The sequence below is a fragment of the Furipterus horrens genome, unplaced genomic scaffold, assembly GCF_987537825.1.
Source record: "Furipterus horrens unplaced genomic scaffold, mFurHor1.1.pri manual_scaffold_10, whole genome shotgun sequence".
NCBI classification, from domain to species: domain Eukaryota; kingdom Metazoa; phylum Chordata; class Mammalia; order Chiroptera; family Furipteridae; genus Furipterus; species Furipterus horrens.
This window is the reverse complement of record NW_028327180.1, coordinates 78,254,776-78,270,675: the sequence shown is the minus strand read 5'-3', so window position 1 is coordinate 78,270,675 and position 15,900 is coordinate 78,254,776. Positions and strand designations below refer to the sequence as shown.

The 15,900-nt window shown below is 58.1% G+C and overlaps 1 protein-coding gene across 2 annotated transcripts; it reads right to left on the bottom strand.

Annotated features, from left to right (window-relative positions):
• Nucleotides 1-787: 787 nt before the first annotated feature.
• Nucleotides 788-12,551, bottom strand: PITX1 (paired like homeodomain 1). Of its 2 annotated transcripts, none has more exons than XM_090288294.1 (4): nt 12,351-12,551; nt 6,683-6,918; nt 4,226-4,458; nt 788-2,314 (listed from the first exon to the last, which is right to left on the bottom strand). In XM_090288294.1, exons 2-4 carry the CDS (start codon nt 6,849-6,851, stop codon nt 1,772-1,774), a joined length of 945 nt encoding a protein of 314 aa, XP_090144420.1. In that variant the 5' UTR covers nt 6,852-6,918; nt 12,351-12,551; the 3' UTR covers nt 788-1,771. The 2 variants fall into 2 exon arrangements, with proteins under 2 accessions (XP_090144420.1, XP_090144421.1); XM_090288295.1 differs by lacking the exon at nt 12,351-12,551 and adding an exon at nt 7,199-7,215.
• Between the last annotated feature and the right edge of the window lie 3,349 nt (nt 12,552-15,900).

Genomic DNA, 15,900 nt, shown 5'->3' with positions numbered 1-15,900 from the left:
GAATTACCAACTCCTCCTTCCTCTCCGCTGCAGCTGCAAATATTTTGTTTTGCCATTAGAAGTGACTTACTTAAGGAAAGCAGAACTTTACAGGCAGTTTAAGGCTGGTTTTGTTCAGTAGTTTCCAAATGCTGGGGGAAGGTGGTGGCAGCCCGGAGCCTCCAATCCGTTAGGATGTAAGGGAAGTGAGAAATGAGTTCTGTGTGATGGACACTTTCTATGGCAAGCCATATGCGCCTGGATGGGACTGGGGGCGGATGAGGGGAGGAGGGAGGCCCTGGCTAGACTGGCGGGTCTAGCATTCAGAGTCCTCCTCAAGTAGCCAGGGTGGGGCTCCAAGGTGGGGGTACGGGGTGCGCAGGAGAAAAGGCAACCCCAGGCCCCTGAAGAGGCTCTCAGCGGTCCCATCCCAGCGCTCTGGGCAGACACGGGTCGCGCACACCGAGAGCCTGGAGGGTCACCGCAGATCCAGCCTATAAGAGCCTGCAGAGTCCGGCGGGCCGCGGTTTTGAGGGGGGCCGGAAGGCGGTCCAGTTAGGGCGGCCCCCGCAGGCAACGCCAAGTCTGAGCAGCCCAGCCGGTGAGCGTCCGGCGGGGCAGCGCAGAGATTGGGAGCTTGGAGTGCCCAGCAGCGCCCTCACGGGAGCCGGGCAGGCAGGTCAGGCACGGCGGTGGGGAAGTGGGGGTCTGCCTCCGTTTTCCCTCCTACCCTCGGGGCCCTTGGTGGCGAAGCGCCCTTTCTGCTCGCCTCCCTCCTCAGCTTAAAGAAGCAGTCGGGGCTCAGCAGTGGTTAGCACGCTCGTACTATGGTTTTAATAGACGTACATGGACAAGTCGATATAGACAGATTTATAATTCTATACAGTCAGTCCGACATACACAGGGACGCTGTAAACAAGGGAGCGGGCCGGAGAGCGGGTGTGCAAAGTGGGCGCGGCGCGAGGCCCTGGCCGCGCCCCGAGCTCTCCCGGCTCGACTCTTGCACGGCGGGCGGTGAGGAGGAGGCTCTGCGCTGGGACCAGGGGCCACCTCCTAGCCCGGGAGTAGAGCAGGGGGCCTGGGCCTGCGGCGAAGCTGGGGTGCTCGGAGACGAGCCACCCCATCCTCTCGCCGCGTCCGCGCCGCCAGCAGCGGCTACGTAGCCTTAAAATAGTTTTCCTGGGCGCCGGGCTGGCGAGCGTTCTTGGGTTTGGGCCAGGGCCGTGTGAGGCTCCTCGGCGAGTCCTCGGTCCCGGGCTAGACACCGCCATCCCCGGCCCAACGCGCGCTCCAACTCGGATCCGGATCTAACTAAGGTTCGCTCGGCCAGGCCCAGCTCGGAGAGGGCATCTTGGTTCGTACGGGGCCGGGGCCAGGCTCCCGGGTCCCGCGCGTCCAGTTCACAGGCGCGGCGGCACGGTCCGGGTCCAGCGCGGCGGGAACGCGGGCAACGAGGGCGTCCTCTCGGGCCGCCGGGCCTCGGTGCCAGCCTCCCGCGCCGTGTCCGCTGAGCGGAGTGGCCCGCCGAGGCCCAAGGGAGCGCACACATACCATCCGCGCCATCTCGAGGGAAATTGCAACTCATCCTTTTTTCCGCGGCAGTTCGCTCCGACGTCTCTTTGTTTTGACTGGTTCTGGAGGGCAGAGTGGGGTCCGGAAAAGCAAACACAAAACCAACCCGGAGTGGGGTGGAGGAGGGGGCTGCGCAGGCGCGAGGCCGGGCGCCGTGAGCTAGGCCCCGCGTGCGTCCCCCGCCCCCGCGCCGTGCGGCCCGCGTGGCCCGGCGGGGCGGTCAGCTGTTGTACTGGCAGGCGTTGAGGCCCGAGGCCGGGCCCTGCAGGCCACCGTAGCCGAACGACGAATGCTGCTTGGACTTGAGCCGCAGGCTGGCTAGGCTCGAGTTGCACGTGTCCCGGTAGACGCTGTAGGGCGAGGCGGGTGTGCCGTACGGGCAGGCGCCCGGGGACATGGCCGAGTTAAGCGAGGAGCCGGTGAGGTTGTTGATGTTGTTGAGGCCCGAGTTGGGCATGCCGGGCACGGCGCCCGGGCCCATGCTCGACGGCATGGTCATGGAGGAGATGGAGCTGGGTGCCGAGAACATGGACTGCGACGACAGCGGGCTCATGGAGTTGAAGAAGGTGAAGCTCTTGGTGGAGAGCGGCGCTGGCGCCAAGCTCTTGGCGGCCCAGTTGTTGTAGGAGTAGCCGGCGGCATACACGTCCTCGTAGGGCTGCACCAAGCCGCTGAACTGCGGCACGTAGCCGCCCTTGCACAGGTCCAGCTGCTGGTTCCGCTCGCGCTTCCGCCACTTTGCTCGCCGGTTCTTGAACCAGACCTGGAGGCAGGGGGCAGGACCAGGGTCAGGGCTGCATAGGGCGAGAAGGCCCCCCCAAGCCCCAGCCCTCCGCTTACTTCCTTTTCTCTGAATGTCATTGCTTTTCTTCGATATTTCCGCCTCTGCCTTTTCTCCATAATGGTCTCTTTCCTGTCCCCAGGAAATACTAGTCTTTGCCTATTTCTGATCTTTATCCTCTTCCCCAAATTAAATCCGTTCTCTTATAATACGGATCCTCTTGTTTTAAACAAATATTCGTTTTTTCTTCCTTGCTCAACCAAGCCATCTTCTGCTTTCTCCTCCTAACGGGTCCCTATCTATCTCCTAAACCCCCCTGCCTTTTTTTCCTTCTCCCTGTAATACAGAAGGTATTTTTCTTCCCTGAAACTCCACCCCCCCACTCTTCAATCTGTTTTTCATTCCTCGTATGGTCTGTTTCCATCTTTATTTGCAATATTTGATATTCTCATTTCTATCCCAAATGTTTATTTTCGTTTGGTCCACCCCCATATCTGAACCGCTTTCTTCTCTTTTAAACAGTTCATTTTCTTTGTTATCCCCCGTCTTGATCCTTTTGATTCCTCCCCAAATATTTAGTTTTTTCCAAATATCTGACCTTCAGTGTTTCTCTTACTACTTTATTCTCTATTTTCTCAAATATGTGATTCTTTTGCTTCTCCCTTAAATAAATTTCTTCTCTGCTGCCTAAGTATATGCCAAATATGTTTCTCTGCAAATACTTCATTTCCTTTCACTTCTTACTGGTTTCTTTGTAATCTCCCCCTCTACCTTCTCCCACAAAATTTATTAAGAACCTCTTATTTCCACACTCCTGGTCCCTGCGAATCCTCACCTATCTCCCCACTGCATGCCCTCTGCCCTCCGGAGCAGCCCTGTGCTGTTTCCCCAGCTACTCTTAGACCCTGTATCTCTGCCTTTTCCAGTCTCCAGCACTGGCATTGCCTGATCCACCCCCACCGCTCCGTGAACGAGTAGGATTCACTGAGTGCTTTCCTCACTCCCTGCTTCACCAGGCTCGCTGGCCAGCCTGCCTGGGAAGGAGTGAGAGCTGGGGTTATAGCAGGGAGTCCAGGTGGGACTTTGGTCTGGCTTGAGATGTGCTCCCAATATGATTAAACATTTGTATACCAGAGAATAAATTATTCTCTTGCTGCTCTGGTAGGAGAGCCTGCTTTTACTGGGAACGCAAGGGTGAGGAGAAGTAGGGTGCCGTCTGGCCTTGGTAGGAAACTTTATATCTCCGAAGGGACTCGACCTGACAGTCACTCATCCAGCAGCGCTACCCCCTGCCACCTGACCCCAGCCCTACAGGAAAGGGAATTAGGGGAAAGGCCCAGCTACTGATTGGCTGAATGGCTGGGAACGAGTCAGGGAGACAATTCCAGAAATTTTGGAGAAGCCGGTATGGATGGGAATTTTTGGGACCCTGAGCCTAGGTGCTTTTCAGGCCTCTTGTAGGCTACCAGGCAGGACCACCTTTTGCCTTTTTGGGGGGTGGGGTCGGGGACGCCAGCACTCTGAGGTCCTCAGCAGTGTGGAGCCCTAGGTGCTGTCTCAGGTAGTCCCATTCGGATAGGCCCTGGGTCATACAGGCCGTGGAAAGTTCTCTGGGGCCACAGGCCTTTGGGCCGGGGGAGTGGGAGAGCCAGAGGGTCAGGTAGGAGGCGGCTCAGAGGGATCCGAGACACAGCAGCAGCGGGGAGCAGCTGAGGCGCTAGTGGCCGAAGGGCTTGGCAGCAGCTGGACGAATAGGAGCTAGTGTGGAATCTGCTACAGTGGAAAGAGGGAGCAGGTATTTGTGGTGGGAAAGAGTGAAAGTCTGGGCGCGGGTCTAGCTTTCGAGGGCTGCGGCAGAGGCGCCGGCAGCTATGCGCGCGCGCCTGGGCTCACCCTCACGCGCGGCTCCGTGAGGTTGGTCCACACGGCGATCTCCTCCCGCATGCTCATGTCGGGGTAGCGGTTCCTTTGGAAGGTGGCCTCCAGCTCTTGCAGCTGCTGGCTCGTGAAGTGTGTGCGTTGCCGCCTCTGCTTCTTCTTCTTGGCGGGGTCCTCCGCCCCTCCACAGCCCGCGCCGCCAGCGCCGCCGTCCTCGGGCCCTTTGGCTTCCCCACTGCGCTCCTTCTCTGAAGTAGGCAGGACGGGGCTCTGGTCACCTCCAGCTTAAGCCCTTGTGTACCCCGTCCCGGCTCCATCGAAGACTCCGCTATCAGCGCCCTCCCTCCTGCCAGAGGCCCTGGAATAGTCTCCACTGGGAAGAGCCCGCCAGGTGCCCAGTGGTCAGTAGTCACCTCTGGTCTGGGGTGCCTGGAGAAGAGTCCAGCCAGGAGCCCTGCTGGGCAGGGCCCACTCCCACAGCTTGGCTCAGGCTTCAGCCCGACTGCTAATGCCACCCGCCAATGTATGACTTTCAGGAGTCTGTCTAAATTTGAGGGAGGTCTTCGCTTTTCTGAACTAGGATAAAATTTTTCTAGCTTGAAGCTAGCTGGTCGGTAGAGCATGAGCCAGGCAATGTGACCTGCAGCCCCTCCACTTTCTTTTATGCGGGGATTCGTGGGAGCCCCACTGGGCAGGCAGAAACAGCCCTGTTCTCAGCCTCAGCTCCAGGCCTCAAGTCCCAAGGCCCAGGCAGCTCAGACTGACAGACTCTGTCTAGGCGACCTGGAGCCCTAGCCTCTCTCCTTTGTAGCTACACAAAACACATGCAGTCATAGAAACATTGAAACACTAAAAAAAAAAAAAAAAGAACTTAGAAGCAAAACACAGAAGCCCCCAAAAGCTCACAGCTCTATACCCAAAAGCATAGAAAAAGTCATAAACTTAAAAATAGGTACGAACACAGCAGATGCAAAGAAAGAAGCCAGAAACATACCCCTAACTAAATACAGTGCTGTCCGTGGTGTATAAACTCAAGGCAGACACGGCATTTACTTCTCTGGGATCTAAAAATCAATGTAGTGTTGTAGATAGCTTTTTAACCCCGTCTCAATAATGTCCTTCTAAAAGTAAACTTCAAATTCCAGGGAAATACCACACTACAATTAGATAACTTAAATTCCCGTATTAACACCGGATTTTGAAATGGATCTTGAAATGGATTTTGAAAGAGTACCCGAGAAGTGCGCCATTTTGGATTGACTTTTAAAAATCTCCCATTGAATAATGTTGCATGTAGATATTTTAAATTCCAGAGAAACATACCTATTATAGTAATTCTTTCTGTATAGAAAAATAGTCAAAAATTTATATTTATCCTCATAGATTTGGTTTTTTAAAAGCAACCCGTAACTATGTATTTCTCTGGGTTTTAAAAATAAAAACGAAGAAGAGGCCATGCTTAAAACTTTTGAAAACAAAAGTACAGTACAGTTCAGCGTTGATTGTTTTTTTTAAACCAAGCAAACATAGCCTCTCAGAGAAAGTCACTTAGGGATGCAAAACAGAAACAAATAGAGATTAAAAACCCGTAGAGAAACACTCTGCGGTGGATTAAAAAATGAACGCAGAGGAGCGCGTGGCCCAGGAGCGGGGAGCTCGGCGTCGGCACCGAGTTAGGACGGCGAGTGCGGGAGCTGACTGGGGACTCAGGAGGGCGGCCGGCAGGGGGTCGGCCCCGCCACTGCTCGCACCGCCCACCCGGGACCCAGCTCGGCCCGGCCCGGCCGGCGAGAAAAGCTTGAGTTCGAACCATGAGGCAGCGGGGAGGGAGGCGGACCTGAGCGGAGCCAGAGCCCAAGCTGGGCGGCTTGGCGGCTCCCGGCTCCCGCGACGCACGTGAGATCCCTCGATTAGGGGGTCCTGCCTGATGGCACCCATTGGCCCGCTGTCCTCTGTTTTCCCTTCCTTTGAGGTTGTCGCCCCACCTCGCCCTCAGTTTGATTTTCTGACTTCTCCTTCCACCGCTGCGTTTCAGTATCTCCTCAGTCGGTCACCCGCTGTCCGGGCGCCTGTCCCTCTCAGTCTCTCTGGGTGCTTTTCTCTCACCCGCCGCCCCATTCCCTTCTCGGTCTGCTGCTCTCCTTCGGTCCTAGTGACCCCATGGGACCCAACTGCGCAAACCTAACTTCTTCCCTGGTCTGTTTGCTCCCGATCAAAAGGGGCTGTCAGTCCGCCCCTAGGTTGTAGGTTCGTGCATCTGCCGGTCTCATGGCGCGTGGGGACCACATGGAAGTGCTTTCGTAAAGCACTAAATGTCTGCTTCATAAAGCGTGTAAATTTCCGCGTTCGCGGTCAGATGGAGAACGGGAAGGGAAATGTCCTGCGAGGCGCGGAAGCCAGGCCCTGCTCCCAGCTCCCTGGGCCCTGCGCCTGGGCAGGTTCCTTGTGCGCCTCTCGGGGAGTTGCGCTTACCTGGCAGCTCCGTGTCGGACGACTCGCTGGCGGAGTTCTCGAGCGGTTCGCGGGGGTCGGCAGCGCGGGCCAAATGGAAGGCGGGCCCCATGTCATGCGGTGGTGGCTGCGGTGGCCGGAGCCCCTCCGGCAGCCGCTCCAGGCTCATGCCCCCCTTGAAGGCGTCCATGGAGGAGGGGACCGCAGCGGGCGCTCCAGCGGCCGGGGTTCGGCCGCCCGGCCGCCCTGGCTGCGACCTGAGGGAAAAAGATCGCAGTGCCTAAGCGGCCGCCCCCCAGGGCTGCCCGCACCCGCAACGTTGCTGTGCCCGCCCCATGGACCGCCTGGGGCTGCGGGGCCAGGCGGGCGGCAGCAGCAGCAGCGGTTTCTCGCGACCCGGCACCGGGCTTCGCGCTCCGCTCCCGCCGCTCGGGCCTCAGCCGCCCGCCCGGCCCCGGCTCCGGCTCCCGATCCGGAGCCGGTTTCTAAGGCTCCGGAGGGCGCCGGCAGAATCTGTCTTAAAGCGACAGTGCGTACCGCCAGGTTCCAGCAGTCCCTGCGCCAGGGGTGGTGGGTGGGGTGGGCCTGTGTGGGAGGGGGCTGGGGAGGAGGGAGCAAGCTAGCGAGGGAGCGGGCGGAATCCAGCCCCAAGCCGCCCGCGCCACCGTCGCGCCCTCTCTGCCGCCCTCCCTCCCTGCCTCACCCGCGCCCTCCTCCCAGGCACCTTCCCGTCGCCTCCCCGCCCCCTCTCCCCCCACCCCCGCGGCCTCTCCCTCCTTCCCCGGTGACACACCGAGTTCTCCCTCGGCCGCACAAAAGAAACGCGCCTGGCCTGCAAGTCCCGCGCGGCTCGTGCCCACCTCAAGCCCCCAAAGACTTGTTTCGCTCAGCTCAGAATTAACTCCTATTTGGGCCGAGAAATTCCCAGCACCCCCCCCCCCCGCCCCCGCGGCGAGAACAGCTTGGGATGAGCGAATGTTCACTAAGCAGGATCGCACGGAGCGGGCGCCTCCGAGCCAGCGCCAGGGCCTGGGAAGAGCCCAGGGGCCGGTCCGCCAGCTCCCAGCAGCGTCCTCGTCGAAGGGTCCCCCGGCCCCTCCTTCTTCGGCCTCTTCTCCTGGGACCTGAGCCCAGCTGAGTGACAGCAGGCTGTGCTCTAATGGGCCCCCGGATGCTGTCTCCTAATTAGCTTGGACCCTCTCCCCCCAAAGGCTGCTGCTTAGGCCCCCGCCTCTGCACCGCAGTCAATTTTCCGGGATTGGGATAGAACCGATGGCTTCTAATCAGACGAAACGTTCCTGTTGGCTCCAGGCTGCTGACGAGTGCAGCAGGAGACCCCATGAACCCCACCGGGCTCCACAGCCTCCTCTGTAGGGCTCGCTCCCCTTGTTTTGCACCTTTAACCGTCTGGTCAGATTCACCAAGTCCGGCTACTGCAGGCACAGGGTGGGCCTCTGCCCCCTTCAGGGCAGGTTTGCTGCCGCCTGTGGCCTCCACTGTGGCTTCCCAGAGCTGCAGGCGCAGGCCTGGCCAGCCAGGTGACGGCAGTTTCCCAACCCTGGGCCCAAAGCCCAGGAAGCCTGCAGTGGATCTGCTCTCCTGGGCACATTCCCCTCCCTGCTCCTGAGACCAATCTCCTCCTTGAGCCCTCCTACTTCAGTGAAGTTTGTTGAAGGATTTTGCTCAACAATTGTTAACTGGCCCTGAGACCTCAGAGTCTTGAGTAAATAGGTGACAGCTGGGGTGACAGGGTGCGACCCTGACCTGTTTTCCTGACCACAGCTGGACGGACCCCTGGCTGCCCTCTGCTCCTCACCTGCTTACCAGTTTCCCCAGACAAGGAGCAGTGAGGGGCTGGACAGTGGGCTGCGGAGAAACACCATCAAGTCTACTTTCCAGGCCCAGCGCCTCCCCCCAGGGCACAGTGCATCCTCATCCTGTGTGTGTGTGTGTGTGTGTGTCCCTGCTTGGGAGGGAACATGCAGGCTGTCAGCGGCTGGGATGCTCTGCAGGCACTGCCTTGAGCCCTCACCCTGGCTCCCCATCAGAGGATGGCCCCAAGCTGAGCTCCTTGCTGAGGACTGCAGGCAGAGTGGAACCAGGCCTGCCTCTGACTCTCTGGGCCTCACCCCGAGGCCCGCAGCTCTGGGTCCTGGGGAGAAGGCACAGTCCCTTGGGCCTGGCCCACTCTCACTGGGTGCCGGTGAGTGCAGGGCCAGGGGCAGGGTCTGAGGCTGAGGCCAGATGCATCTAAGAGTTGGGGTTGGGGAGTTTCTGCTACTTCTGCCCTTTCTTCCCAAAGGGAAGCTTCTCTAAGTGGAGATCCGTCCCCACGTGTGGGGGCGTGGTAGGAGGGGGACTTGGTGAGGTATGGTTGCCCAGAATTTGCCTCATTTGCCGTGAGTCCCATCTTTTACCACAGTTCTTGGCTGGGTCTCCTGAGGCAGCAGATACTGCCGAAGTATCCAGGTGCTGCGGCGTGCCAGGGAGCGCCCCTTCACCTACCACACTGTAGCTGCTTTTACTATGACCCGACAGTGTGCCACAGACAGGGCACAGGAACATGCACACACACCTGTGTAGTGCGTATGCACACAAGTGTGCTGTGCACAAAGACACACATACTGTATCCTCACACAGAGTGCTGAGTACAGTCACCTGTGTGTATACACAGCCAGGCCTCTGGGTCCCAGAAAGCTGATGACATTTGGCACAAAATCTGGCTGGTCAGGGAAAAGAGGTGTGTTCAGGCTGAGGTGGGAAGCACAGTGCCTTTCTGGGTGGGGACACGGAGTGAATGGTCTGCCTGTGGGTATCAAGGGGTTGAGGGTCATGGCCCTCCCACTCCCCAGAGGGTCTTAAGTCAGGCCTTCCATGGATGGAGACTGTTTTGTGACTTCATCTTTAACTATTCAGTCTGGGGCTTGCATCCCTCACTCTTCATGGATTTAAAGCAGTTATTGAGCACCTGCTGGGTGCCCCTCTGGACTCAAGCCTCTGGCAGTGCTCTAGGCAGCCAGAAACACTCCCTAAAATTGGGAATGTTGATGCCTGCTCTGTGGATGGAAAGGCCCTCAGACTATTGTGGGTGATGCTTCATATCTCCAGGGCCCTGAGCCCCAGAGAGGGGCTGAGACTGTTGGGGATCGCCCTGGCAAATCTGTTCTGCTGGATCCAGGCCGCGCTGAATATGCAGGGGCCCCTGGCATGATCGTGGGTGCTGCAGGCAAGGGACCTGGGTGCACTTTCTTTTTCCCCAGCCACACCCTCTGCTGGCCACTGTCCCAGGCAGGGTAGGGGCTTCTTTCACTGTCACAGACACACACATGGCACAGGAGGCAGCTGTCATTCAGGAGTAAAAGTAGGGGTCCAGTGTCCCTCGGCTTTGCTGTGTAACCTTGGGCAAGGTTTGACTTGCGCTGTGCCTCAGTTCTCATGTCTGAATGGGTCACAGCAGCCCCTCTCCCTGCTGCTTCAGCCTCCAGCTCACTTGACAGTGAGACAGGATGAGAAGAGGGAAGGGAGCTTACTGGAGTTGGAACCATGTGCCCTATTCTCCACCCTCCAGGCCACATAGAGCTAGCAATGATTTTGTGACTTTCGGGAAAATTGGGGCTTAGAGTCCCGGCTGGGCTGAGCTGAGGAGTGTGGGCTGCTGTGGGGGTTCAAGTAGTTGCTATAGGGACCTTTCCTGAGGCTGGGCTCACTCAAAACGGCCTCTGCACCCAAGAATGGTTTAGTAATTTTATTTGGGAAGGATGGTTGGAGAGTCCTCATAGAGGCATCCTTCCACCCTGCCCTAATCTCAAATGAGAAACAAGGGATTTTAGGAAAAGGGAAGGAATGTGCCACAGCTTGCCCCCAGGGCTGTCCACAACTCTCTGGGACATTCCAGCCCTAAGCCTCTTAGGCCGTGGAGAAGTTCAAACTAGAAAACCCAGTTTTGGGAGTGCAGACGGGACCACCTACTGCCTTCTGCCTGGTCTAAGACCCCCCTCCCCAATAAAAGCTTTTATTTCTTTGAATGTGAGTAATTACTGGGCGAGGGGGAAAAGGGGCGCTCAGGTAGGCGCTGGGAGCAAACTCACGGGATTCTTTAGGCTTCAGGGGACCCCAGCCTGAAGCTTCCTGGTAACTGGGCTTCCCCAGCCTGACCTGGTGGGGAGAGAGCTGGGGTATATTCAGGCAGGATGGCTAGGTGGGGTGCCCCTGGGACCACAGAACTCTTGTCAGCAGCTGGTAAGGGCCTGTTGATCTCCCTGCTCACGGCTCACCCACTGGTCGGGATCTGATTCCTGAGAATGGCTGGGTTGAGCCGGAACAGAAGAGAAGGCTAGGAAAGTGGCAGTGGCTGGTCACACAGCTGTGACGCAGGGGGCCAGTTTTTGCAGTATCTCCTCTTCCCAGCAGCAGCTTTTCTGAGAGAAGGGCACTCTGAGCCTGGCTCAAAGGTCAGCAAATGCCGCCTCTATGTCCTAGAGTCTAGGAGCCTGGTCTCCACATCCCAGTCTGCTTTTTTTCCTTTTCCCAGTAGGGATCAGGAGTCCTCAAGCAGTCTGGAGAAAGGGCAGGGCCCCAGCAAGTCCCCTCCTGTGCTGCCCCTGCTGCCTGTAGCTTTTGCCATTACAGGGAGACCTGTACCCTCCACCAAGTGGACAGCAACACCCGGTCACCTCCCTCTGGCCCTGGTGGCTGTCAGAGACCACTGGGATGCCAAGAGAATACTGAGCCTTCGCTTCTCAGAAAAGTTGACTTAAATATTTTAAGATTAAGGGAATCCCTAAATAAAAAACCTCGGAACCGCGATTCCAGCCTGGGATTCCCAGTTCTGCGAGGCCGGCGGCAGTGCTCTCGGTTTACCACTGCCGAACCCGTTCTGATTCAGGGGGTCAGAATTCCAGACCCGGGTCTAGAGAAGCGGCTGTGTACTCGGGAACCCTGCGTCAACAACTACACTCTGGAAGAAGACCCGGGAATGTCTTTATTGGATTTTGCGAAGAGCATTTGGGGTTTCTCTTCGGGTAAGAAAAAGCCCGACCCGTGCCAGCGAGGCAGGCCGCGGGGCTCGGGGCGCCTCCGCGACGGCGGGGTCTACGGCGAACAGCGCCGGGGCCGCAGCCGATGGCTGTGGCTTTTCTGTGGCGTAGCTGCCCCAACGAACAAGCGAACGAATGAAGCGGTTTCGTTTAGGAAAACTACCCTCTTGACACGAAGCTAAAGCCGAAGTCCCCGGCGTTCCGAGGGGCCATCGCTTCCGCTCGTGCTGGGGCTCCCATTCCTGGGCGCAGTGGGGAGGGCGGGCGGCCCTCGCCTGCCCTTTCTACCAGAGGTCCCCAGCGGCCCCTGCCACCACGAGGGGCTGCGAAAGCCGTCCAGGGCTATCCCCTTCTTAGGGCTGGGGCCCATGCCCTCGAAGCTTCTGCCCTTTTGGGGTGTCAGGGACCGAAGCGTGGGGACCACCGGTTAGGTGAGGTAGCACCCGGCGGTGGCAGCTGTGACCCTGCGCTGGGCGCAGAAACGAGCTCCTCGCGCTGCCTCGATGGCGCCTGGCCTTCCCCGCGCTGCCCTTAGTCCCGCGCCACTGGCTGGACCCCACATACACCCGGGGCGAACAGCGCGGAACCCGTCCGCCACCTCCCCGCGCCCCAACACTCCGGAGACCGAACGCCCCTATCCCAGCGACTCTTACCCCACCCGGACTGCGCTGTGTGTGCGGCTAGTGGGCTCAGTGCTCGGTCGTCAGGGACTGTGGCTCAGGTTTCGACTCCGGCCGGGGCACCGGCTCCAGTTGCGTCTCCAGCTCCACGCGCAGTTTCGCCCCCGCTGGTTCGCTACATACCAGCGTGTAAGGTCCGGGCTGCCTCGGCTGGGCCCGCTCTTCCCGCTGCCGCCGCCCGTCGCCCTCGGGGAAGGCGGGGACACGGGCGGGGAGGCGGGAAGTGGGGAGGGGAAGCGAGGCGCTGGTCTGGACTAGCGGGGAGGGGGCAGCGTGCAGTCCTGCGGGCTAGGGGTCCGGGCCTCCCTCGGGGCGCAGGCAGGGGTCCATGCGGCAGGCGGCTAGGGCCTGAGGCCGGGGAGCAGGCCTGGGACTGGCTCGCGGAGGAGGGGCCCCCTGCACGCGGACGAAGCCGAGGTGGATCCGGCCTGGCCCGTTGCACGATTCTCTCCCTTGGGCTCAGTTTCCCATCTAGCGCTCGGGAGTCCTAGTCCGAACTCCGTTTAGTCGGGGTCTGGTCAGAATTTCCTCGCGTCCTGCCAGGTGACCGTCAAGACCATGTTCTGCGACTCGACCTTTTCCCCTTTCTGCTCAGCCTGCGGGAGGGAGCTAGGCTTTCATGTTGGCAGGGAGAGTCCCTGGCTCAAAGCTTGGCAGCCTAGGAGGTTTGAGGACAGACCCCAGGGTGTGCGTGTGTATTATTGGGGAGGGGCAACCAGCTGACTAGCTCTGCTTGGAGGATTCCCCTCCCCCATCCTCTCAGGCGCTGGGCTGATGAGGAAAGGGGAGAAGACCCAACAAGGACAGATGCCTCTGTGGCCCTTCGTCCAGCTCCTGGCCTGCACACCCTCCAGCAGTCGCCGTTCTTGGCTCTGGCACAGGGAAGGACGCCATCCATGTGGCCTTATTGGCCTGTCCCTGGCTGGTGGCCATTGGGAGGTGGGCAGGACTGACGGAGACTGAGTTCCATCTGCAGGTGACTGTTCTCCAGTGTTGCCCATGGCCAGATAATCCGGAAGGGAAGCCTTGTGGAGGAAGCCAAGTGGCGGAACAGGCTCCTGCTTCCCCCAAGCGCCCAGTCTGAGCCTGCTGCTGTTGGGGCCAGGAATGGGTCAGTCCTTTAGGGTCCACCCTCTCAGTTAGGAGCTAGGGGCCTGCCCACTGACAGATAGAGTTGCAGGGCTCTGGGGCTGTGGCTTTGGCTCAAGGTGCCAGGAGATGGCAGTGCGGTGGCTGGGCATCAATGTTTCATGAGGTGCTGTCAATGGCGGCGCCTCCCTGCCTGGTTCTCCCTGACAGCTGCTGTGGGAGAGGCCCCCACCCAGTGCCAGCCCCGGTGCCCAGCTCACCAGCAACCCTGGGTCCTGTGACCTGAAACATGGAGGCACAGGACCACCCTCCGCAAACCCAAATTCAGAAGCAGGCCTGACCCAAGCCTGAAAGGCTGCGGAGCTCAGGCCTTGAGGGGTGGCCCCTGCACCCTGTCCTGATGTTAGGGGATTCCACAGCTTCCCTTCTAATCTCAACAGCAGAAACACCTCTCCAGTGGGTATGTATGGCTGGGTGCACACAGGCTCAGAAGGGTTAAGAACCGAGTCCCTGAGGCCTACAGTTTCAGACCCAGATCGGGGGCAGCCTGGCAGGAATGTGGGCTTGGACCTGGTGCTTCAGGAATTCTATCCTCTGCTTCTCCCGCTGCCACAAGGGCTGTTTTATGTGTGAAAGTGGTCTGTTGCTGGGTCTGGCCCTGAGGGCTGCTAAGCTGAGCTGCTTCCGACCACCCCAGGTGCCCAGGCCAGTTCCGGCATAAAAGCAACTGCTGGGCCCTTACTGTGTATGGAGGGCCCAGCAGGCTGCTCTCTGGGGTGGTTTCCACTCTGGCGCTTGCTTTAGGAAATTGCGTCTTCCTACCTTGGCATCCTGGCGGTTTTCCTGGTTTTGTTTCCATCGGTGACTGGGCATGTGCTTGTGATTCCCCACGTGCCCATGTTCCCAGGCAGCATCTGTGGTGCCAAGAAGCTGCCTCTGAAACCCTGTGGACTGAGTTAGAATCCCGTCTGTGTCTTTTACTAGCTTTGTGGCTTGGGCAAATCACATAAGCTCTCCCAGCCTCAGCTTCCCTGCCTGGGAAATGGGAGAATAATGAGTTTGCACTGCACTGAGAAATCTGTGAGGTAATGGAGGTGAGGGGTGTGGCCTTGTGTGGGGGTGGACAGCCAGACCGAATGTTCATGGTGATACCTGTCAGCCTGCTTTGTTCTTTAAAATAGTTTGCTCTCTTTTTCATTTCCTTCTTTTCCCAGGGTGGGCCACGATGGTTTAGTCAGGTAGGCGCAGGCTCCTCCTCTGGTTTAGTAGATTTGTCCTCATCCCCTGTTAGCTAGTAGGAAGTTTCAGGCCAGGGAAGCTGGGCAGGCCACTGGGATGGGACTGGGGCCCAAAAGCCTGGAAGTTCTTGGTAAACTGAAGTGGGTCAAAGAAACTTTTTATGATCTTATTTTTGCTTCTTTCAAAAAGCATTTTTGTTATTTCCCTTTAGATTTTGACATCTTGGGCACATATGTTTCCATTTTGAAGGCAGCGAGATCAGGCATCAGAAAGAGGAGAGATGGAGCTGGATCCACCAGGAACAGTAGTGACACACTTCTGAATCTCACGTTAGCCTCCAGGTACATAATCAAAAAAGGTCACCAAAATTGACTGACACATTTGCTTTATCTTTCCTTCCAAACTGTCATGCTTCCTCTAACCAGAAGTTGCTCTCCCTAGTATAGGAGGACTCTGAGATGAAGTAGTGACAAGGGCTCACGCAAAATGTCATGGGCAAATGTCCTCAGCCATAGAAAATGCAGAAAGGCATAGCAATTCTTCAAGCAGCGTTTTTTTATCTCAATGTCTAATAAAAGCAGGGAGAGTGTCCTTTCCCTTCATAGCTCTTATTGCAATAGTATTGAAATCAGTATTTGTGTAATGATTGATTAAAGCCTGTTTCCCCTACCACTTGTAAGCTTGCTAGCAGGGCCTGGAGTTTCTCTAGCCGACCATAGGACCCTTCCTAGGGTGGGCAAAGGGATTTTGTTATGCTCATTGTCTGGCTGCAGCTCCACATGCCTCCTGCTGACCAATCACTTTGTGGGGAAAAGTGGCTCAGGGCTATGGTTGGCCAGGCTAGAGTCACAGGCACTGCCCGCCCCCACCTCCCCCAGAAGGATAAAAGGGTGAGCTTTAGCATCTTAGGGTATACTGACCATACTCCCTCAGGAATACTTGCTGCTGTCCTGGAATGGGGTCTCTGAGCTGCTGGTGGCAAGGAAGGGGTTAGCTTGCAGAGAAGTCCCTACCCTGTGAAGGTTCTCAGACAACTACTGAGGGGAGTCCTGGCTCTGTTGGGAGAGTCTGAAGTCCTTCAGGTTGTTCCTGCACTCACCTGTGGGGAGAAGTGGAGGGCTACCAGAAAGCCTGGGTGGTGGTTCAGAGTCTGTTGACTCACATATAGAGATGGATCCACAGAGCAAGGGAGGGC

Coding starts and splice junctions, on each gene's coding strand:
- PITX1 (XM_090288294.1), bottom strand. CDS start 6,851: ATGGACGCCTTCAAGGGGGGCATGAGCCTGGAGCGGCTGCCGGAGGGG. Junction 4,459..6,682: donor GTCCGACACGGAGCTGCCAG/GTAAGCGCAACT, acceptor TGCCTACTTCAG/AGAAGGAGCGCAGTGGGGAA. Junction 2,315..4,225: donor TCACGGAGCCGCGCGTGAGG/GTGAGCCCAGGC, acceptor CCCTGCCTCCAG/GTCTGGTTCAAGAACCGGCG.